Source organism: Megalobrama amblycephala, linkage group LG1, assembly GCF_018812025.1.
Source record: "Megalobrama amblycephala isolate DHTTF-2021 linkage group LG1, ASM1881202v1, whole genome shotgun sequence".
Lineage (NCBI taxonomy): Eukaryota > Metazoa > Chordata > Actinopteri > Cypriniformes > Xenocyprididae > Megalobrama > Megalobrama amblycephala.
Window position 1 is genome coordinate 4,573,407 of NC_063044.1, and position 23,376 is coordinate 4,596,782.

Sequence of the window (23,376 nt, forward strand, 5' to 3'; positions counted from 1 at the left end):
ACAACACAAATTGAACAGATTTACATTGTTTTATTGTGCACATACTTTCAGAGACAAGAAAAGAAACATTTCCACTAATGTATGACCAATAAAAGAACAAGATATTTATTAAATATGATTTTAAAATTACTTCTTTTTAAGATGAGGCGGATCAGTATGGAACAAAGATGAATATTAAAGGAGTTACAGACATCACCGGTTTTGTGAGAATGTAACAAACATGCAGCGTTCATGTCATTCAAAAGCTGTCCATCTCTATTCAAAACCACCCACAGCCACCATTAAAAATAGACTTCCTTTGTCTGCCATTGATTTGATGTTCAATTTTACACTGCAATTAATTAGTGATGAAACTGCAGCTTTGAAATTGATTGATTCATCTGGTTCTGAACCCCTGGCTATGGCATTCTGTGAAGATCCACATAGAGCAAAGACAAACGCACATGACGTCTGGCAAACTTACATGCAGTACTTGGAAACACCAGCCCATTTGAATAGATTGGTGATATGCAAATGGCAGTAAAGTTGACATCTCATTGGCTGTTAATTACACGACAGAAGCCAATGTGTGCACCATCTACCGCATAAATCATTAGCAAGGATTCCACAAAACTGATCCTAAACGCAGAGCTTCTCAAATATTTCTAGAATTGCAGAGGATGGTTTTGTCACATGGAAACCAGCACTGGAATGTCACATGATCTTTTTAGAGCAGATCTGTGCTGAAAAATGGTGTGTGATGCCTCAGTGACCTCTGCTAAAGCCAGTAAGCCTCCTAACTGAAGAAAAAAATGGCTGTTACATATTCACTCATGCAAACACATTTTAACAAAATGAGACAAAAGATGGTTATAAAGTATTGTCTTTTTAAATCATATTGTGTTTGTTTCTCTATAGTACGAATGACTAACTTTTGCACAAGCTCGGTTTTATAAGGAAAAACTAAATTTGAAAAAATCTAGAGAGGAAAGTTAGCAGTAGGGTGAATCTCACAAACATGTCCAGGTCACAATGTTATGGAAGCTCATTTCTGCCACAAGAGAAAAAATTCACACTTTGGTAAATCATAATTATGACATTAATAATTATGAGATACTAAGTCATAATTATGAGATAAAAAGTTTAAATTATGTAAAAAGGCAAATTTGTCAATTATTACAATTTCAACAACTCAATTATGAATGTCATAGTATCGATTTTTGAAATGAGATATTGAGAAATTACAAGATACTAAGTAATCATTATAATAAATTCAAATTATGTAAAAAGTCAAGTTAAATTTGTCAATTATAACAATTTCAACCTTTTAAACTAAATGACTGTCATATCAACTTCTGAGATACTGAGAAATTATGAGATACCAAGTCATAATTATGATAAAAAGTCAAAATTGCCATAAAAAAACAAATCAAATTAGATTGTCATAATTATAACTTAACAATTTCAACTTTTTAACTCAATTATTCCGGTCATAATAAAAAATTTTGAGATGAGATATTGAGAAATTCAGATACCAAGTCATAATTATGAGATAAAAAGTTTAAATTATGTAAAAAGTCAAATTTGTCAATTGTAACAATTTCAACTTTTTAACTCAATTATAAATGTCATCAACTTTTGAGATATATTGAGAAATTATGAGATACTAAGTAATTATTATATTTTGTCAATTATAAATTTAACAATTTCAACTTTTTAACTCAATTATGACTGTCATAATATTGAGATTCAAATTATATAAAAAGTCAAATTAAATTTGTCTTCTGAGATATTGATAAATTATGAGATACTAACCCATAACTATGAGATAAACAGTCAAAATTATGATGTAAAGTCATAGTTACAATACTTAGTATCTCATAATTTTGACGTGTCAATTTCAACTTATGTCATAAATGTTCATTTTAATCTCACAATTATGACTTAGTATCTCATAATTCAGATTTTCATGTCATAATTATGATTTCCCAAAGCATGACTATCTTATGTGGTGGAGATAGGCTTCCATGGGCTTTACCATTAAGATTTTTTTTGCATTATTTTCATGACAATTAAGCACATTTCCCCCCAAAATCATATCAATGTGTCAAGATGAGTTTTTTTAATTCCCATAATTGTCAATATTGAGTCTCATTTCCGTTACAGTTGTTTTAAAAACTGAAATCATTATAAAGGCATTACAACAAATATTACCATCATGTATAACTACTTCACAGAAATAATACACCAATTTTGTGCATGACAATAATGAGAATGGGGTGAGAAGACTAGTTTAATTGCCATAACTAATGTCACAAAAGATCTAAAAAAGTGCTTCTTTTGTTTTGAGGGTAAAATATGATCCAGACATTGAGTTTTGTGAGATTCATCTAGTTGAGAGACAAAAGGTTCCCCACCAGCTCCATCTGTAGCCTCTCCTCCTCCATTTAAAGAGACAGGGAAGGGAGGGGGACTCAGACAGCCAGATGCTTTTACTATATTTGTACACCTTCAATACTTGTGGAACATTGTGAAGCGAGAGCAGGTGGAGAGTAATGAACCCAGAACCGGCAGGGTGTGGGAGGGAGGGTTGAATGTAGTGTGCTGGACCTGGTGGGTAAAGGCATATGATGAGCTATCAGTCAAATGAAATGAGCTGAGCCTCTGCACTGCCCGGAGGAGCCTGCGGGGGCTGCTGTTGTGATTGCTGCTGCGGACCACCAGGGGGAGCCATCTGTTCAAAAACATGAACAAACAACATGATTTAGATTACTAGTGCATTAGTGCCCACACTTTTCAGCACCCTTGCTTCTGGAAGTATTTTTTCCATAAAGTTTTCCCATAGGGATTTTAAAAAGTCATCATTAAAGTGTTGTTATAAGCCATGAATCAAACCAACCAGCTACAAGGTGAATCATAACAATATAAACTTTGATTTGAAGCAAAAAAGTATAATTGAAATCAAAAAACCTGGTTGAAAATCAGGTTTGAGAATGTATTTACGTTTTTTGCAAATGCGTGCATATGCGTCTGCGTGTGTATACACACACAAAAGTAGTTTTACTTTGTTTAAAAGACTATTACAGTGCTTCATGGGAGAGTGCTTTTTTTTTTAAGAGCAATTTGCTTTTTGCGATTCTCTGATTGGTGGGGATTTCTTTATAGAATCATGGGTAATGTAATTTTCCACCAGAAATTAAGCTGTTCAACATGATTAATTACAAAAGTACATCAAAATCATGTGGACTGATGGCTTCAACAAAAGCATATACCATTGATTAACAACCTTGCGCTCACAGTAGGTGTGTCTTTAAAGGTTTATCGTTAAAAATCAATTCCCTTGTCGCAAAAATGGAATTTTTACTTCCTGTTGCACTCTTTAGGGAAACTATTAACTTAAAACTATGGCTTTTCTCAGAATGGAATACAAGTTTACTGCACTGCATAGCTTACTTCCTTCCTTGTCAGTGAAACAGTAGGTGTTTTCTTCAATAAACATTTCAAAAAGCAGTATGCTACATTAGTCACATGACCAAAAAAAAAAAAAAAAAAAGTAATTCAGGTTGAATTGTCACAACTGAAATTGAAGGTTGAGCGCATTGCATTTTGGAATATAGTATTCTACCTCCGGCCACTTTATTAGGTACACCTTGCTAGTACTGGGTTGGACACCCTTTTGCCATCAAAACTGCCTTAAATGTTCATGACACAGATTCAACAAGGCGCTGAAAACATTCCTCAGAGATTTTGGTCCATATTTGATCCATATTGACATGATAGCATCACGCAGTTGCACATCCATGATGCAATTCTTCCTTTCCAGCACATCCCAAATGTGCTCTATTGGATTGAGATCTGGTGACTGTGGAGGCTTTTGAGTAGTGAACTCATTGTCATGTTCAAAAACCCAGTTTGAGATGCTTTGATCTTTGTGACATGGCACATTATCCTGCTGGAAGTAAGTGTACACTGTGGTCATAAAGTGATTGATATGGTCAGCAACAATACTCAGTACCAACTGAACATCATTTAAACACCACAGCCTACCTAAGGGGTCCAAAGTGTGCCAAAAAATATCCCCCACACCTCTACACTGCCAGCAGCAGCCTAAACAGTTGATATGAGGCAGGATGGATCCATGCTTTCATGCTGTTTATGCTAACTTCTGACCCTACTATCTGAATATAGCAGCAGAAATTGAGACTCATCAGGCCAGGCAACTTTTTTCCAATCTTCTATTTTGGTGAGCCCATGTGAATTGTAGCCTCAGTTTCCTGTTTTTCGCTTACAGGAGTGGCACCCAGTGTGTTCTTCTGCTGCTGAAGCCCATCTGCTTCAAGGTTTGACGTGTTGTGCTTTCAGAGATGCTCTTCTGCAGACCTCATTTGTAACGATTAGTCATTTGAGATACTGTTGCTTTTCTATCAGCTTGAACCAGTCTGGTCATTCTCCTCTGACCTTTGGCATCAACAAGACATTTTAGTCCACAGAACTATCGCTCACTGGATATTTTCTCTTTTTTGGACCATTCTCTGTAAACCCTAAACCCTTTTGATCGTCAAAATCCCAGTAGATAAGCAATTTCCAAAATACTCAGACCAGCCCATCTGGCACCAACAACAATGTCACTAAAATCACATTTCTTCCTCATTCTGTGGAAGTTTGAAATTTCTGAGTTGCTGCCATGTGATTGGCTGATTAGATGAACAGATTGAACAGGTGTACCTAATAAAGTGGCCGGTGAGTGTACCGCTTTTTACTTTTCTGTAAATGTGACCATAAGGTATAATATGTCTAAGATGCATTAAAATATATTCGCCGTCAAAATGGTATGGAATTAGTATGTGAGGATGCTATTCCACACAATGAAATGTTTATTCATAAATCTGCTGACCTGCTGGTACATAGGCTGCTGCCCAGGCATGTAGGGCTGCTGGGGAGGCATGTTGGGGTCTTGTCCTGGAAGAGCGCTCATCATATTCTGCAACAGAATGTAACATCCCATATGGTTTTTATGAAGTAGTGAAGAAAATCAGATCTGAGAAATACAGGTTTAATGCAAGCCACGATTGTGCTCTGATGCAGTAAAACATACCTGCATGTTGTACGGCTGGTAGCCCATGTAGGCGATACCATTGGTGGGGGCAGCCTGCGACATAGGGGGCAAACTCTGAGCTTGGGACACCACATTCTACAGAAACAACATGAAAACATTCATGTCCAACTTTCATATGCATTGTAAACTACATGAAGTAGACTTGAACTTCCCGAAGGAAATAACAGTACTTGTTAGGGCTGGGTATTGACACAAATTTCATGATTCGGTTTTGATTGAGCTTGCAATTAGATTCAATTTTGATCTTGTTTCATTTCAAATTGATATTGATTAATTTGGATATATATCAGGTACAGTACTTGTCAATTTTTCTTGAAGGAAAAAAAAAAAAAAAAAAAACTCTCTCAACTAATGCTGTAATCTATACAGGAACCCTGTCAGTTGGTACATTACTATACTACTAAAGGTTAAAATTAAACTGATTTGTATACATTAATTGTAATTTAAATATTTGTAGTTTTTATACTAATAAACATTTGATGATAATTATGTTTATATAATTTATTTTGGAAAAAAATTTTGTGGTGGCTGTCAAAAACTTATTTTCATGACAGATTTATTCAAAAATACATTAAATATTGAAGTGCAGGTTAAGTAAAAATATATATGAATATGTATTACAGTGCATATATTTGGCAAAACGCACCTCTAGAGTTATTTTTTTCCTACCTAATGAGTTATGCAAATTGAATGGCTTTTCTGAGGTAAATGTAACAAACTGTTTTATTGATGCCTTTCCATGATTGAAACACTGACTGAACGATTACATATAAATGTATGTTTCAACATACCTTCTAATGTTCATTCATGTTTATTTTGTGCTATAACTAGTAGTAAACAGCATTTATTGTTTTAATCACACAATAAAATTGACATTTGAAATCTTTCTCAGAAATCACAAAAAGCACTAGGATTATTGATGGGAGGCATGATACAAATAATGTTTAGTAAATCAACTGAAAGCAGCATAGACTAAAAGACTGATTTGTAGGATTCAAGAATCGAATCGGCTCATCAAAATGAGAACTGATTAAAAATCGAGAAATCGATATTTTCAACCCAGACCAAATACTTGTAAAGCAGTAAAAGAATCTGATTGTTTTCAGTGAATGCAAAGATGTAAATGTTAGGCTTTGATTCTGAAAGGGATCTCCTGACCTGGTATCCCTGTGTGGGTGTGGGCTGGTAGTTACTGTAGGCAGGGGTGGTTGTGGGAGGGGCTTGTCCAGGGGCAGCTGGCTGCCCACTGGTGCCTGCAGGCTGATACATGTAAGCGTTCACCATGTTGGGATCTAAAAAAGAGTGGTTAGAGAATCTATTAAAAAAAAATTGTACCACATTATAAGTTTATCTGGTTTAGTGATTAAAAAAAAAAAAAAAAAAAAAAAAAAAGGTAGAGGATGTCTGGGTAACCTGTAGCTGACACAGGCATGGCCTGGTACGGGCCACCAGCAGTGGGCTGTCCGGGCTGGTTCATGTAGACTCCATGCATGGGCGAACCCTCCACTGAACCAGCAGGACTGAACGTGCCTGGATAACTGGGAGGGCCAGTGGGGGGATACACCACCCCTCCGGCCACATTGGGAGGCAAAGACTGCATCTGCAAACAGAACATCACAAACAAGGCTGCAAAAACGAATTGATAAAAAGTAACTCAGATACAATTCTCAGCAAGAGCAAACTTTAAGATATCTACAAAGATATACAAATTAGGGGTGGGCGATATGACCAACATCTTATATCACGATATGAGTAATTTTATATCACGATAAAGATATATATCACAATATAGCTATTTTTGCTTTAAATAAAGGTTATGATATCAACATTTTTCATACTGAAATGAGTTTTCTTTCGCTGCTAATTGATCCTTCGCAAAGACCCGCCCCCCCCTTAGTTATTGTTGCTTTGTCCGACAAGCCATGGCACGGTCACGCCACACGCAGTGAAAAATACATCGCGGAGCAAAGAGGACACTGACAACACGTCGACAGACAAGACAGAGCAGGTTACTTATGATATTAAACAAAGTCCCAGCTTTTAAGTTGTGTAATTTGTTAAAAAAAGTGAACAATAAAAACCGTTTTGTGGCTCTTTAATGTGTCGTAACAGATCGCTGTACCACCTCAGCTCAAGTGGCTCGTGAACTGATCATCTCTTCCTACTAGTTAATTTATAGCATCAAATAAACATGAATGAACATGAGAATGTTTCAAACGCAGAAAGACGTAAATACACCATTTTTCAAGTTCAAGTCCACCAAGGTTAATCTTCTAACTCTTGACTGCTTTGTCAGACAAAATGGTGGATTTGGCGTTATGATTGGTTAGATCGCTTGTCAATCAAACTCCCAGCTTTAAAACTGTTTAAAACCAATTGTTTTTAAACCACAATGCTTAAAAATTGATCCAAACGATAAGCTTTCGTGACTGTGCAGCACAGCAATGTCACGCGAGTGTAACCGCGATAGTCCAAAATCTCTAATGGTTCTACCGGTAAATCATGTATAATCGCCCACCCCAATACAAATTATACAGAATTTATATGTTAATAACATTATAATATCATTTATCATTACTGATTATGTCTTCTGCACACTATGGCAGACTGACTGTGTCAAAAGTGTAGATGTAGCAGTGCGCACCTGTGTGTAAGGCAGAGAGAAGGCAGGCATCTGTGCTCTCATCTGAATAGTGTGTTTCTGCTGCTCCAGGCGCATCTGTCTCTCCTTCTCCTGCTCCTGCAGGCGCTGAATAGCCAGCTGCCTTTGCATCTCCAGATACTCCTGCAGTATGCAATCACTGTCAGTTTTTCCTCATCACGTGATTCAGCGGTAAAAAGAAAAGCAACCTGCCTGTTTCTTCTGCCTCATGATCTCCAGTTTCTGGGCGAGTTGGATTTGTCTCTGTCTCTCTGCCTCCTCAGCAGCCCGTCGCAGCTTCTCGCGGTGCTCCTCTCTCAGAGCGTTCAGTGCCGCCCGCGCGTCACGTACCTGCGCCAGTTTGTCCTGAAGACCCTCATAGTACACTGTCAGAGAGAGAAGACAACATTCAGCATCTCAAGACCTTATAATTCACTGAGAGGTGTTAGGCACAATACTACAATACACTTGTAAAAGCTAATTTTGAAAACGTTATCTACACTGATAGTTACCAAAAAAAAGGTCAGTTAAACAGCTTGGGGCCTTTCTTGTTAAAATGAAAAGCTATCTTGCAATATCAGCATAATGGAGTTGAGTTTGTGGCAAAACCTTGTGCTTGGATTATACTGTTTTGTCTTTTACTGCATATGATAATTCATTCTCAGAAAGTAGAACTGAAGAGAGACTTTAATTTACATGCGTGGAGGTAATGGGTTTCTTCTCGCATCTCAGTTTACAGTAAATACTGCTCCACACAAACTCAGTCTTTGCATGTGTCGTTTGTTTGGGTTTCCAATAACATGCATTTGGGAACACAGGAAGTCTGACATGCTTTGTGTCCCATCTCATGAGCTAAGTCTATCGTCACACCTCTAGAGATTATGATTTTGCCATAATACAGCAGCCCTACTACCTGTCATGCAAGAAAGCCTCCTACCCTCCTACCAACCAACCTACCAATATACCTATCTACAAACCAAGCAACTAAACTACCAACTAACCAGTGTACCAACCAACCAAACTACTAGGGCTGGGCGATATATCGTCAACCAAACTACTAGGGCTGGGCGATATAACCGTAGTTCACTGACAAGCCACGCAATAACGCGTTCATATCGCAGATGAATCGCCTTCGATAATGAACGTGATATTGCGTGGCTTGTCAGTGAACTACGGCTCTGTCTATTAAATGCCGCTCCATTTGAAAGCAGGTGATGGCGATTTAGCGGTAATCAGGGAACCGGTTTTACTGACGAAATGCGTGTGACAATCACATGCGATATATCGCCCAGCCCTACAAACTACCTACCTACCAACCAACTAATCAGTCTACGAACCAACTAAACTACCTACCTACCAACCAAACTACCTACCTACCAACTAATCAGTCTACCAACCAACAAACCTACCTACCTACCAACCTACAAACTAAACAACCTACCTAACAAATAACCAGTCTACCAACCAACAAACCAACCAACCTACAAACTAAACTACCTACCTAACAACTAACCAGTCTACCAACCAACAAATCTACTTACCTAACAACTAACCAGTCTACCAACCTGCTAAACTACCTACCTAACTAACCTAAAAAACGGAACTACCTACCTAAAAAATAACCAGTCTACCAACCAACAAATCTACCTACCTTAACAACCAACCTACAAACTACCTACCAACCAACATACCTATCTATAAACCTACCAAGCAAGCAACTAAACTACCAACTAACCAGTCTACCAACCAACCAAACTACATACCAACTACTAAAACCTACCAAGCAAGCAACTAAACTACCCTCCTACCTACCAACGAACCAGTCCACCTACCTACCAACCAATCTACCTTACAACCCAACAACCACTCCATCCTACCAACATAACTACCTACCAACGTCTCTGAATATTGTTTTTTTAACTAAATGATTGCCCCATTTTGCAAAACGTAAATTGAATTTATAAGAATTTAACAGTAAAAATCAAATGTTTCACTAATCAATGTTGAGGTGGTTTTCTGAGTACACAGGAAAGACCTCACTAACTGATAATGAAACCATATTTATATTATTTTCATTCTCAATAATTAATGGTTTTATTGAATAGTAAATGCGGCTTTGCACCTATATTTAGCGCTGTTCGTGCACGTTGATACCAGATGGAAACGGGCCTGAAAACACATGCACACATGACTCACTTCTCTTTTCATCCAGCTGGTTGAGTATTTCCAGCAGCTGTGGGTGCATGTTGTTGATGGACTGGAATAGGGAGAGCACAGAGCTGTCATTGGTGATGCTGCGTCCACGCATGTGGTTGCTCTTCATGCGGTTAAGGAAAGTGGTGACGGCATTCTGCAACGCCTTCAGGAACTGCTCATGGTTGTCCTCGGATTCTCCATTCTGATACTGCTGCTGAAGAAACAGACGCAAGACATTCAGTGAAGAACATGACTAATAATAAAACAAAATGACTATCTATTTTAGTGCTCCAAGTACCTCCACTATGTTGATGGGTTGGACTGGAGTGTGGCTTTCCACTGGTTGGCTGATTGGCACGGGCTCAGCCAGTGAAACGGGAGCCGGAGCAGAGGGGGTGGGACTCTTGCGAACCTCTTCCTGTTTCTTCTCCCAGTAAGTTCTGTTCAGGTAACGGGCCAGCTGAAAACCATCAAGATATTATTTTTTAACTTTTTAAAAGAAAAATACTTTTATTCAGCAGGGGTGCATTTAATTGATCAAAAATGGCAGTAAAATCATTTATAATGTTTAAAAATACTGTTTTCAACATTGATAAGAAATTATATTTATTTATAAGTTTTTACGGCATGTTAGCATCATGGCTATTTACATGGCAAACAAAAAGGTCAGTATCATCCATAAAATTTACATTATTATATAAAACATTTCAACTTAACATAAGATAGAAAATTTAAAATACATTTCAGGTGATACATTTTTAAATATTCCATGCAAACATGTTTCTGAATAAAAGCGTTTGATAAGAAATGATGAGAATGATTTCTGAAGGATCATGTGACACTGAAGACTGGAGTTATGATGCTGAAAATTCAGCTTTGATTACAGGAATAAATTACATTTTAAAATATATGAAAATAGAAAACAGCTATTTTAAATTGCAGTATTTCACAAAATTACTGTATTTTTGAGAGACTTTTTTCAAAATCTTTTTTTTTTTTCTTACAAAGCCCAAACTTTTGAACGGCAGTTTGAATAACTCAATCCTATTACAGCATATTTACTTTACTAATACACATTCATAGTATTAATGTGAGGGTAAATAAATGAGGATTTTCAACTATTAATTTCTCATGTCTTCAAATCGTTCGTTGTATTCCTCATTTGTCAGTCACTTTGGATAAAAGCATCTGCTAAATGAATGAACGTAAATGTAACTATTCCTTTAAAATGACTGTTTTTACCTCTGGATCCACGTCTTCGGCTGATGGAGCCGATGAGTTCTGAAATGTAAAAACAGTAACAATTTACCCACTAAAGATAAATGTTATCTAGTTCAATTCATTACTTAAATGAAGGTCTCTTACCACAGGTGAGGAGTAGAGATTGCTGACAGGAGGGGCAGAGGAAGTCACAGGGGTGGGATCTGCTTTAGGGTAGGCAGAGTAAGGGTTCTTCTGTCTCTGTAAACAAACACACACAAACACAATCATCATGTGACCCTTCATTTATGTTGAGAGCAGCATTCACTTGTAGACATCTCACCATCCTTTCCTTCTCCTCCGCTTCACTCTGAGACAGCGCGATGGCCAACTGCAACTCCTCTTCCTCCTGCAGCGCGGCCTCGTCTCTTTTTGGTGGCATCTGAGGAGCAGAGCAGCCAGAGATGGTCAGGACGAAACAACAGGCATGTGGGGAAAGGGAGCTGGACACATTTTCATTCAAATTTGCTTGAATTTAAATATTAGCAATGCACAAATATAGAAATTTTGGCTGACAGATTTTTTTAATAACAATATTAGCCAGTATATAATCCTATACTATTTGGTCTACCTAAATAAATAAATAAAAAGAGAATATTAAAAAAAAAAAATTTACAGTTTAAATTTGGAATGAGTAATAATTAGTGATTAATAAGGGGTCAAATCACTGCCTTCCACCGACTCGCACAAGTTTAAAAAAATAATAAAGTTAAAACACCAACACTGATATACTGTACATCTATATTAAAGGTGAAGAGTGTAATTTCTACACTATTAATGGCACCAAACGAAACTGCAATCTGTCTGTTTGCCTGACATAACATACTCTCTACCTTTGGTATGAATCTGGTTAAATGGTGTGAATATACACTACAATTAAAAGCTTTTAGTCAATAAGTTTTTATAATAATAACTTTTATTCAGCAAAGATGCATTAAATTGATCAAAAGTGACAGTAAAGACCTAATATACTTCAAGTGACATCGGAGAACTGGTGTGATGTAATTTCGAACAAAATCAGGCTAAATCGAAGTTCATTTTGTGTTCGTTTCGAGAGTCTGAAACAACTTTCCAAAGCATAAGAGACTTCTTTCAAAATCATTAAAAAAAAAATCTTACTGACCCCCAAACTTTTGAACAGTAGTGTAATTATAATAGCAAATAATTAACTATTCCAAAAACAGCCAGTCATGATAATTTAGCAATTCTGTTTGGTCAAACTAGTGGTGCAGAAATGACACAATTCACCTTTAAATATTGCGCTTATTACTGATTGGAGTAGGATTGACAGTAAGCACACAAACTAGACAGTAATACATGCTCTCACTCATGAGCCTCAAAATTGCTTTGCATTTGAGTTCCAAATAAACTGGTGATGATGATTAAACTCTTGTTTTATTGTCCGTGTCAATAAATTTTGGGTGGTATGCTTCATAATTGTGACGCCCATGAGTGTGAGCCCTCTATGAAATGTAACTACTTACTGCTTCGGTGGGCACTACCTGAGACTGCTGGGACAGAGGGCTGGTCAGGTACTCAGGGGGAAGCTCGGACTGCCCAGCGCTGGCGGCCTTCCCTTCAGCTTTTCTAGCAGGGGGAGAGAGGGAGGGGTTGCTGGTGAAGAGGAGGGTTTAGGAGACACAATCAACCTGGTAAATTTCTGGAAGTCAGCAGGCTTATGAACATGAGGAACAACTCAACAGATATTATTACACAGATAGAAATTATCATGGGTGGGGGACATTCAAAACATTCAAAGTCAAACTAGTAACGCTCCCCACCCCAAACATGATACTGGACTCACACATTTCAAAATTCTTACAAAAAGATTCTTAATTTTGTGGTACACAGAAGAAAGTCGAATTTGAACAAAGTATGGGTTTGGGTGAATAACTAATCAGAGATTTCATTTTTGTGTGAACAATTATAAGGCATCATGACAGCTCTACTTCAAAAAACAAAATGAACAGCACAGTAGCTGTGTTTCTATCCACCCATTTTTATAAGAATTTTGGGATATCGTATAAAAAAAAAATGGAAGGTATGGAAACGTCAAGATGTGAGTAAATTCTAAAAATGTGTGGATTTTTGTTTTTATACGATACGAAGACGTGAGCATAAACTACGACGGAAACACGTTTACCAAATAAATCCATCAATGTGCTACAACAAACTCAAGTGACTTTGCCTCAGAGGATGTGATTGGATAACTGGATTGTGTTGTCAAAAGTACCGGTACTTCGGTACTAAGTCAGTACTAAAATTTTAAAAATGTGATGATACTGGCATTTCCCTCTAGCATTTTGACTAACTTAAAGGTGCTAAAGAGGATGTTTTGTTTAATACATTTTTGCAATATTACTTGAAACTGTCTTTACTAACTGATAAAAGACTATTTATTAGGTGCACTGAAAGTAATAATATTAATATACATCATCTGTGCACGAGGTAGGGCCTTAAAAACATCAGCCACGCGCGTCTCTCACAAGGAACGTAATGGCAGTGATTGACAAGCCAGAGGGCCAATCGTTTACGCGATGATCGCGTAAACGATTGGCCCTCTGGCTTGTCAATCACTGCCATTACGTTCCTTGTGAGAGACGCGCGTGGCTGCGCGCCCCAGTAACTTTCCACACTCCACAGGCGCCGCATGCAATGTTTTTGTCAGGAGACAGGAGTAACAACTGCAGATTATGAGTTACCTGCGGTGAGTTCGACATAATCAATCCACTAACACGACACAGCGAATGCCGGTGGTAAACAAACACTCGTGTTCCAATACTCGTGCACGAGTTTTGGGAGGCGTTCCCTCGAAATGAGCTGTGAAGGAGGGGGGTTGTTCTTACGCATGCGCTCATTTCAAAAACTCACTAACAGTCTTTGGTTTCTCAGTTGTCGAAAACATCCTCTGTAGCACCTTTAAACACCTCTGATTGGTTCACGCACTCAACAGATATGTCTGTGATTGGCTACAATGATCAACACTTCAAAAACATGTTGTAAACATGTTGTTTGGTCGTTCTGAAATGTCTGAGCTAAAGTCTGTCATTAATGATTTGGTTTAATTCCCTTCCAGAAGCATCTCACAATATTGGCATCCGAACATAATATAACATGACAGCGTTTACAGAGTTTCGACTGCACTCTCAGAGACACAAGTCATTTATAATGAAGGATAAAAGCCACAGTGGCTTCCCTGATTGCAGCAACTTCCATTTTTATTACTGATATTTTGTGCCAAATCACAGAAAAGCGACGACTTTTCTCTCTTGAACACATGGGATGGAAATGCTGCTTTATTCACAAATGTTTAATGCGATATTCCAATTTTGTGCATAAATTAAATGGATAGATGGATGGATGGAAACATAGCTAGTTATAGATATCCGTTTTCACATATACTTACTTGTTGAGAAGCTCAAAGCAGGGCTCACACACTCGCACCTCCTTCTCAATGCCAAACTTGGGAATGGTAGAGTACTTCGAAGAGCACTTCCCACAGAAAATCTGCCCACATGCCCTGCAGTGGTGCTGAATGAAGAGCCACCAGACATTATGCATCATAAGATCAGCTTACATAGGCCAGTGCTTCTCAAAGCTATGCTGGAGATCACTGCACATTTTGGATATCACCCTCATCAGAGACACCCAACTCTAAGCTGTGTTCAAAATCACCCCCTATACCCTCAGTCACTATTCCCTACATTAATATAATACTGATATAGTCCACTTGAGGAAGTGAAGAAAACAGATTTATCATTTGAAACTTGGCAAACTTGCAGCTTTAGCAGTAAAGAAAAGTTTATCTTGAACTCTATCATGGAAACTTGCATGTATAAACAATAATTAAACTATTTAATAACTAATTAAAAAGGAATGTAAACCTGTGTGATATTATGCTGTACCCATATTTGGACCAGTGGTTTGGAAAATGGAGCTGCGGGCACCATCTTCTGGCAAGACGCAGGAATTCACCTCAACTCTTACAGTGCATTATGTGTATTCTCTAGCCCTCAAGTGTACATTGTTTGTACTCTCATTATTGCGGTGCATTATGGGATTGAATGTGTGCACTCGATAACATCCACTATGGTTTCAGACACCACTACAAATGGCTGTCGCCTCAAATAGTGCCCTATTTAAGGGTATAATTTCGAACGCATCCAAAGTCTTGCATTCTCTACTAATCTACTTGAATCAGGTGTGTTAGATGAGGGAGACACACAAAAGGTGCAGCAGTTGGGGGTCACCAGGACATATTTGAGAAACACTGATACAGGCTACTTCATAAACATTAAATAACTCAGTATGGTAGATTATCAAAGCAGCGGTATGTACCTTTCGGGTCATAACACCAAACTGAACCCTACATCTGTGACACTCCTCTGCATCCACCCAATCAGGGGCCTGGAAAAAAGATGATAAACTGATGACAATCCAAAAACCAGAGAGTGTGCAGAACTTATTTGTTTTGCTCAACAGTTATTCTCACCCTCTCCGCCGCAAACATGGCGTCACTCTCCTTGAATTCTGGGAAGACATGACCTGAACAAGTAGAAGTGATTGTTTCTTTTCTTTAAAAAGTTTCACAGCAATAATTAGGAAACTACAGGTGTTGAGATGCCACATTCACACATACAGCATTTTTAGCATTCTGTATCGTCACCTTTATTATTTTATATAGCGCTTTATATGATACAGATTGTTTCAAAGGAGCCTTACAGTGATAACAGGAAAATGATTCAATGACGCAAATAGAGTTCATTTCAGCTGTACAGCAGCTCTAAAAGAAGTGTCCATAGCCAAGTTTCCATCCAAGAATTTTTTTGCAAAAAAAAGGTTTATCATTTCAAAATGTTTAGCAATATAGTTGATGGAAATGCCATTTGTCGATAAGATCTGAAATGTCGACACAATATTTTTCCGTTCATCTTCAGCGCATAAATTCAATACTTAAAATGTTGCAAAAGTTGTTTTGGAAACGCTGTTTGTCGAGAAAAAGGGCTTTAACGAAAATAAATGTGTCACTTGACAGAATTAGCCTATACATGCAGCATCCAAAATCATGATTCTGTTTTGATTTCATTTCATATCAGAAGCGGTTCTAGGCTACATGACAAATGAAAATCACAAACATGATACTTGTAAATGAAATAATTTTATAAGTGCAATATAGAATTTTATCTCAAATTAGGAAAATAAAGTGGTTGACTCCTAAAGCTCTAATAGAATTTCAGAAATGTTATGTGACAATAAGTCTCAGTTTAGCAGTTTAGCTAATGCAGATGATTATATATATATATATATATAACCAGGATGAATAACTCTTTTGCTTTGAATGCGTTCCCAGCCATGTCAAACCACGACTGGCTTGACTGCATGTTCAAGGCGTTTAAGATTTTTGCAATATGCAAAGACTAAATATTTTACTGTACTGTCTTTTTATGGAACCTAAAATTTTTTGCATACAGTACAAATGAGCTGCTCCGTGTCCAAACCTGCACTTCTTCAAATAAAGGCAGTAAAGTCCTGTCAGACGAGCTGCTCCACTTCGCCGTCGTCTTCTTATATTTCCAATCTAATACATTATATGTCAAAATGCACAGTACTCGCAAATTAATTGTCTCATTACTCTGTATATTTTACAAATATTTGGGATGTAAACAATAAGAATGTATGATATAAGCAAAATTAGGTATAGAAACAGCTCAAGGGCAGATTTTTTTTTTGTGATATAGCAAAACTTACGTGACAATGCAATTTTTTTAGGGATGACATCACGCACGCCATTATCGGTAAAAAGCCAACTGGATGGAAACAGCCTCGAGACATCAAATTTTGCAAATATTTTTTGCGCATATTTGCTTTGTCAATAAAAAAAACAGTGCAAAAATTGGATGGAAACTTGGCTAATGTTGAGCTGAAGTCAGTTCAGTGTTGATTCATTTTCGTTGTAAAGATCATCAATAATTAATTTATTTAATCTATAAAGCAGTTCTGCAGAAAACATCGTCCAGCTCAGTTCTGTTCTCAACTGATCAGTAAAATTGATGAATATTAAGCAGCAGGCGTTTGTACAGTTGGATCCCCTTACATTGTTGGTGGGCAGCACAAATGCTCAAAACTAGTGGTTGACCGATATATCGGACGATATTTGGCATTTTTTATTTATCGACACTGGCCGATAAGTTTCTCTCTTTCGACAATGTGTTGGAAGTGGGACTGAGATTGCCAATGCCTGATTCGCCATCTTCATTAGTTACTGTCTAATACTTTATTAAGTAAAGTCATAATGTAAACAGGATATGAAAAAGTATTAGTGTTTGCTTTTCTATTATTAGTATTAGAATGGCAAACGCTACAATTCTTCCTCATCTACCATAAGCATTTATATCATTTAAACAAGTCTTTGAATATGTAATAAGCATCTAATTTCACAAAACAAAACTTGTATAGTTCTGCTGTCCATGTGAGTCAATTTTCATCATCCACTTTACTTTGAAAGCTGCGAGACGGAGTGGAAAGCGAATATTAGACGATTACTATTCAAAACTTTTGAAAATCTGATTACAGATTGACATTTTCTTAGTTTTTTTGCTATTAAAGTATACATTTGCATTGGCAAGTGTTTGTATATAAATTGCAGCAGTATAAATTGCTGTATGTGTGAATGCCCTTTAGAAATGTATTTTACGTTTATGAATCTTACCTTCCACCTTCATGATCTGATAGGTGTCCTGGACGACTTTGTACTTGGGCTCGTTGCGAAAGGCGTGGGACCAGGCCTGGATCAGGTAAAGGATCTTGTTCTTCACGTTCGGTTCAGGTTGTTTCTAAGCACAGAAGAGTCACACTCTCTCAGTGATAGCTTAAAAAACAACATCTGAGTTCTGAACTCAAAAGTTGTCTAAACAGTTCAAAAGAAAAAAAGAAAACACACAAGAACAAGAAAACACGAAGCCTCTAATAAGCCACCTCAAATCCTTCTCTGTGGCTGTCAATATCACAGAAAATCAACAAAAGGAATCCAACGGCAGAGTTTTTGTTTCTGATTTCTGCTGGAACTCCCCTCAGCCAAGTAACCATGTGACAATATGACACAATCAGGAAGTACAGAGCAGCATGAGTCACTGGGCCTGACCCACTTGGAAAGATCACAAAGGCAGGGCCAAAGACTCTTAAAGCAACAGTCTACAAGACAGACAGGTTGAGTTTAGCAGCAATCACCTTGAACAGCTCCTTCAGCTCTTCCATTGTCTGCTTACAGGCCACTTCATCATGAATCGTCTGGCCACAGTTCTTCACCACTGACTCCAGGACCTGTGGACAAGCAAATGCTGACTTACACACATGACCTTAACTGATCAGGGCACAATAAAATGTTTTTTTTTTTAATATAATCTTGTATAAACTATGTATGATGAACCCCATTGCAGCAGGTGCAATGATATTACTTTTCATTTTCCGTCGGTCTTAGTACACAATGTAACTACAGAAGAGTCAAGTTTTAAATAGGAAAAATATCGAAACTCTTTGGTCATTTTTGAGCGAGATGCTAACGGTCTAATCAGATTCAATAAACTATGCTAAGCTATGCTAAAAGTGGTACAGCCAGACCCGGAGATTGGCTGAATGGATTCGAAAACGGTAAAACTCAACTGCTTAAAGGTGGTACAGAGGATGTTTTCGTCGACTGAGTTTTTGAAATGAGCACATGCGGAAGAACAACCCCCCTCCTTCAGTGTTTGTTTACCACCAGCATTCGCTGTGTTATTTAGCCGGGCACACATTTAATGACTAGCTACAACATTCTGACTATGCTCAACATACAGCGATTGTTTCCTGCTCCTGAAGCAGATTTATATACTTTCACAAGGAATTTGAACACCGACTGTAATCGCAGACTGAACGCAACTGGCTCTGACTGGATGCGTTTGAGCGCGATCAGTCATAAGTATCAATTTACATTCATAATCGGCCTTACAATCGTTAAGTGTGTGCATGACCTAAAGCCGTGGATTCATTATGTCGGACTCACCGCAGGTGACTCATAATCTGCAGTTGTTACTCCGGTCTCCTGACAAAAACATTGCATGCAGCGCCTGTGGAGTGTGGAAAGTTACTGGAGCGCGCAGCCGCGCGTCTCTCACAAGGAACGTCATGGCAGTCATTGACAAGCCAGAGGGATTACTCATTACATGAGTAATAACTCGTGATCGCCACAATGGATTATGTTGTTTTTGGGCTCATTTTAAATCGTAAGAATCATTAATATGAGCAAATCGCCCATAAAACATATTTGTTTACAGTTATCGCCTGTGCACTGTTTTTGTTGTAAACTCAATTTGTGCAGACTCATTAGATGGTGAAGATAATGCAACATGAGCATGTTGGAGGCACGATCTGAATGTTTAAAGTCTCTGATTTTGTATGCAAAAAGTATTATTGTGCAACCTACTTGGTTTCAGTTACTATTGGCTCTTAAAGTGAGACACACAAACTGGAGTCCTTAGCAATGCATATTACTAACAAAAATAAATTTCTGATATATTTACAGTAGAAAACTTATTCTTTTTGGCATAAAAGAAAAATCGATAATTTTGACCCATCCAGTATATTGTTGGCTATTGCTACAAATATACCCCTGCGACTGGTTTTGTGGTCCAGGGTCACATATGAAAAAATTAAACATGGATGCATGTAAGCCTATTTTAAGAGGGGCACTCTAATGTATTTGTTATTTATTCATTTAGTTTATTTCATTTATTTATTTATTTATTTTTTACATTAAACATTTTGAAAGCCCCTGGTCTACAGTGCTCAACATAATAGATGAATGACACTTACCTCAAGAGCATAGAGCGCTACATGTGGATTTTTGTCATTGAGTTTTTTCTTGATGGCGCCAATTGCGTATTTTGCCCTGGTGGAGGGAAATAACAAAACGTTATATAATGAAGTCAAGACAATATTTATCACAATGTTTATGATTCTTGCTCTTCCACTGACATGCAAACATAACTAAACGTTTTATGCTCTTACTGTGTATCGCCTTGCCGAATGAGGTCACATATCTGCAGAATGGACTCCCAGTCGGTCTCCAGCAGCAGCTGGCTGGTTGCCTTATCTGTAAAGGATTGGAGGAGCACATGTCTGATCAGTATCAATTCACTCAAGGTCTGTTTACTGAAAACATGGGAAAAGGAAGAGGAAAAGACCATGTTCAGGTTTGACAGTATAGTAACAAATTTGTGAAACCAAAAATGAACTCTTTCGCTACATGCACTATATTAGCTTATATTTTCATTATATTTTACTTAACCTGTCTCACTTAACCTTGTATGTTTAAATAAATCTGTCATGAAAACAAGTTATGACAGCCACTGTGTGAATAAATAGATTTTAACACTGAATTGGAGTAGAAACAGATTCAGAAGTTAATGCAAAAACTGCCTTATATGCAATTTACATGTTTGCATACAATTTTTATGTCAGTGTTGATGATTATGTCTAAAAATAAATCGAAACTTAAATTTAAAAATTTGGGCTCTGTTGTTAATTGTAACGTTTAATATAGTTTACAGCATTAGCAGAGACAGATTTTTTTTTTTGTCCTTAAGAACATTTTTATCAATTGAATTTATTTAAAGACAGAGACATAATTTGTTCAGTAAACAACTGTTTAAAAAAAAAAGAAAAAAAGCAATTTTATGTTTCCCTCCTGCTGTACTGAATCCGTACCGAACCGTGACTTCAATACCGAGGTACGTACGGAGGTACGTACCGAGCCGTCATTTTTGTGTACCGTTACACCCCTAATATTATGTTCTTCTTAAATTATTTAACAGCATGTTTTCATTTAATATTCTTTAATGTTTTGTTTTTTTATAACCACATTTAATCTTCTTCATTTATATGTACCAAATACAAACAGCATATACCTACATATTTAAAACACAAATTGCACAATATTAACACAAAATTTATAATTATTTTTTGATGTCCAATATTTCAATTTAAAATAATCTTATTGTTTTGATTATTAAAGTTGCCTAATGCAAAACAAAAATACGAAATGTACAAAATTAGATAGATAGATAGATAGATAGATAAGATTTTTGTGAAGTCTTGGAAATGGAGCTGATGTTTGAAACAGGAAGTTACTGCAATGTGGTGAACCTTAATGCAACTGGGCCAAAACATCCTCTCTATCTTTACAGCAGCTCTCAATTACATGAGCAAACAGGAAGAACCAACCGTGACTAACAGGTATACATTAAATACACCTTAAAAAAAAAAAACAGTGACAGGTTTTCCGAAGGGTGTGAGCAACTGCAAACATAAGCATGAAACGCCAATATATGTCTAAGTTAATTAAATGTGCGGTATAATTGCCTGGTTAACAGAGAATTTGAACAAAGACAAGCAAAATTTACTGTCGACGGCTTCAGACATACAAGACGGAGCACATAAAGGGAGAACCGCATACATGATTTGTTATTTCAATACACTCACTTATGTTTTTGTAGCTTGTGAAAAAGAGGCCTGAAAATAGCTTTAGCTCAGCTGCGCTGACAAGCTAATATAAGATAATTGATTTGTTTAAGACAATAACAACACCATAAAGTTGACCTGAACTGAAAAGGATAGTCGCAATGTCATGTTTAAGCTCGTGTCTCTGGTGTATTAAAGTAAAATAAAGACAATAGATGTTGAGTAACCGTGGCTATTCAAGCTGTGCTAGCGTTAGCATTAGCAGACTCATCGGTCTGTCAGTCTGAAGTAACAACGAAAACATCAAATATAATACATACCCAACAGTCTCTCAAATGTTCCGCCGCCTTTGCCCATGTCTAATCTCTGATGTCGTGACGATCTGTGCGTCTGTTTTGCTGTTGTTCACCTGTGTGAATAAGCGATTTTCACTGCCGGGTAACACGCGCATGCGCACAATAAAGACGCAAACGTCAATAAAAGTCCAAGTGACAAAAGAGTCTGCTTTGGTATTAGATGACATTAGTATTTATAATACTAATCCTCACTAGTATTTGTTTTATTTCGTTTTGTTTTACCCTAAATAAAAGCCTGTTGTCCTCACCTCATCCCTCACCTGACAGTTTTTACATTATAATTTATGTTTCTTTAGGCTATTTAATAGAATAAAACAGTAGTATTATCATTTTTTGATGTGTTGTCATTTTACGTGAAAGAGCTACCTGAATGTAACAATGCCCTGACCATATAGGTGCGTCCCACTTTGTGTAGGCTACTTATACACACAATTCCAAGCCATTTTGTGTGTGTTCCCACTGAAAATTACATCCAACAAGAATGTTGAACACTTCGTGCACTCAACTGACACAGCTTAACTTAGTGCAGGAGTGAAACTGATGCTGGATGACAAAATAACCTTCATATTTTTAAAAACTTTCATACACTTTATGGAAGAATGCATATATTATAAGTATGTAGTGTATAGGTCAACTGGGGCACAACTTGTGTCACCCTGGCAGACACGTTGTCCCAAATATAAAATAAGCCCTTGTGCCAACCACACCCCCCTTAGGCTTCTTCATCCCTTATTCTCCAGCAGTCAAGACAACAATAAGCACTTTTCTATATTTTACTACCCCGGATTTTCACTCGTAGCATTAGGTCATACATGAGTCACTACCTGGCGCAGTAAACAATGCAGCTATTGTAAAAGCTGTGCTGGTGCTGCAGCATACAGTGGTATTGTACTGCTGTCTATAGAAGCAGCCCCCATAACAACAGCCAGAGATGCTCAGAGAGTCAAGACAACATGAGCCAAGAATGTCTTCATCAGACTTTACATGAGTTAGGGCAGAGGTTTATATATGCAACATAAATGTGCATCAGTGATTCTGTGAATCCCAAACTTTGTGAATGATCTTTAACTTAAAAAGACTAATTTAAGATCTTATTGCATGATATAATCAGGTTAAATGAGAATCTGCATTTTATATTTCAGGTTTGAATTCATGAAATGAGCTAAATCAAAAATTAATTGGATAATTCCAGCTGTTCTTTTCATTACTTTGCCTTTCATTGTTATCAAAAGATCCTTCTGTTTTATAGACATGTCTAGTAAAAGACCAATATATCATTCAGGCCTAATTTTAGGTTGTCTGCTTTGGCTGATTAACAAAAGTGTTATTTTAAA

At 37.2% G+C, this 23,376-nt stretch overlaps 1 protein-coding gene across 8 annotated transcripts; it reads right to left on the reverse strand.

Annotated features, from left to right (window-relative positions):
• Window positions 1-15: 15 nt before the first annotated feature.
• On the reverse strand, window positions 16-22,161 carry hgs (hepatocyte growth factor-regulated tyrosine kinase substrate). Of its 8 annotated transcripts, none has more exons than XM_048173439.1 (21): window positions 22,007-22,161; window positions 20,235-20,319; window positions 20,040-20,115; window positions 18,420-18,512; window positions 17,902-18,025; window positions 15,685-15,737; window positions 15,531-15,599; window positions 14,599-14,723; window positions 12,695-12,779; window positions 11,476-11,574; window positions 11,298-11,393; window positions 11,175-11,213; window positions 10,231-10,392; window positions 9,933-10,143; window positions 7,950-8,122; window positions 7,740-7,880; window positions 6,509-6,695; window positions 6,254-6,387; window positions 5,075-5,170; window positions 4,874-4,960; window positions 16-2,713 (listed from the first exon to the last, which is right to left on the reverse strand). In XM_048173439.1, the coding sequence occupies exons 1-21, from the start codon at window positions 22,041-22,043 to the stop codon at window positions 2,618-2,620; spliced, it is 2,268 nt and encodes a 755-aa protein (XP_048029396.1). In that variant the 5' UTR covers window positions 22,044-22,161; the 3' UTR covers window positions 16-2,617. The 8 variants fall into 8 exon arrangements, with proteins under 8 accessions (XP_048029396.1, XP_048029323.1, XP_048029241.1 ...); XM_048173366.1 differs by having other exon boundaries at window positions 9,933-10,146; XM_048173284.1 differs by having other exon boundaries at window positions 12,677-12,779.
• Between the last annotated feature and the right edge of the window lie 1,215 nt (window positions 22,162-23,376).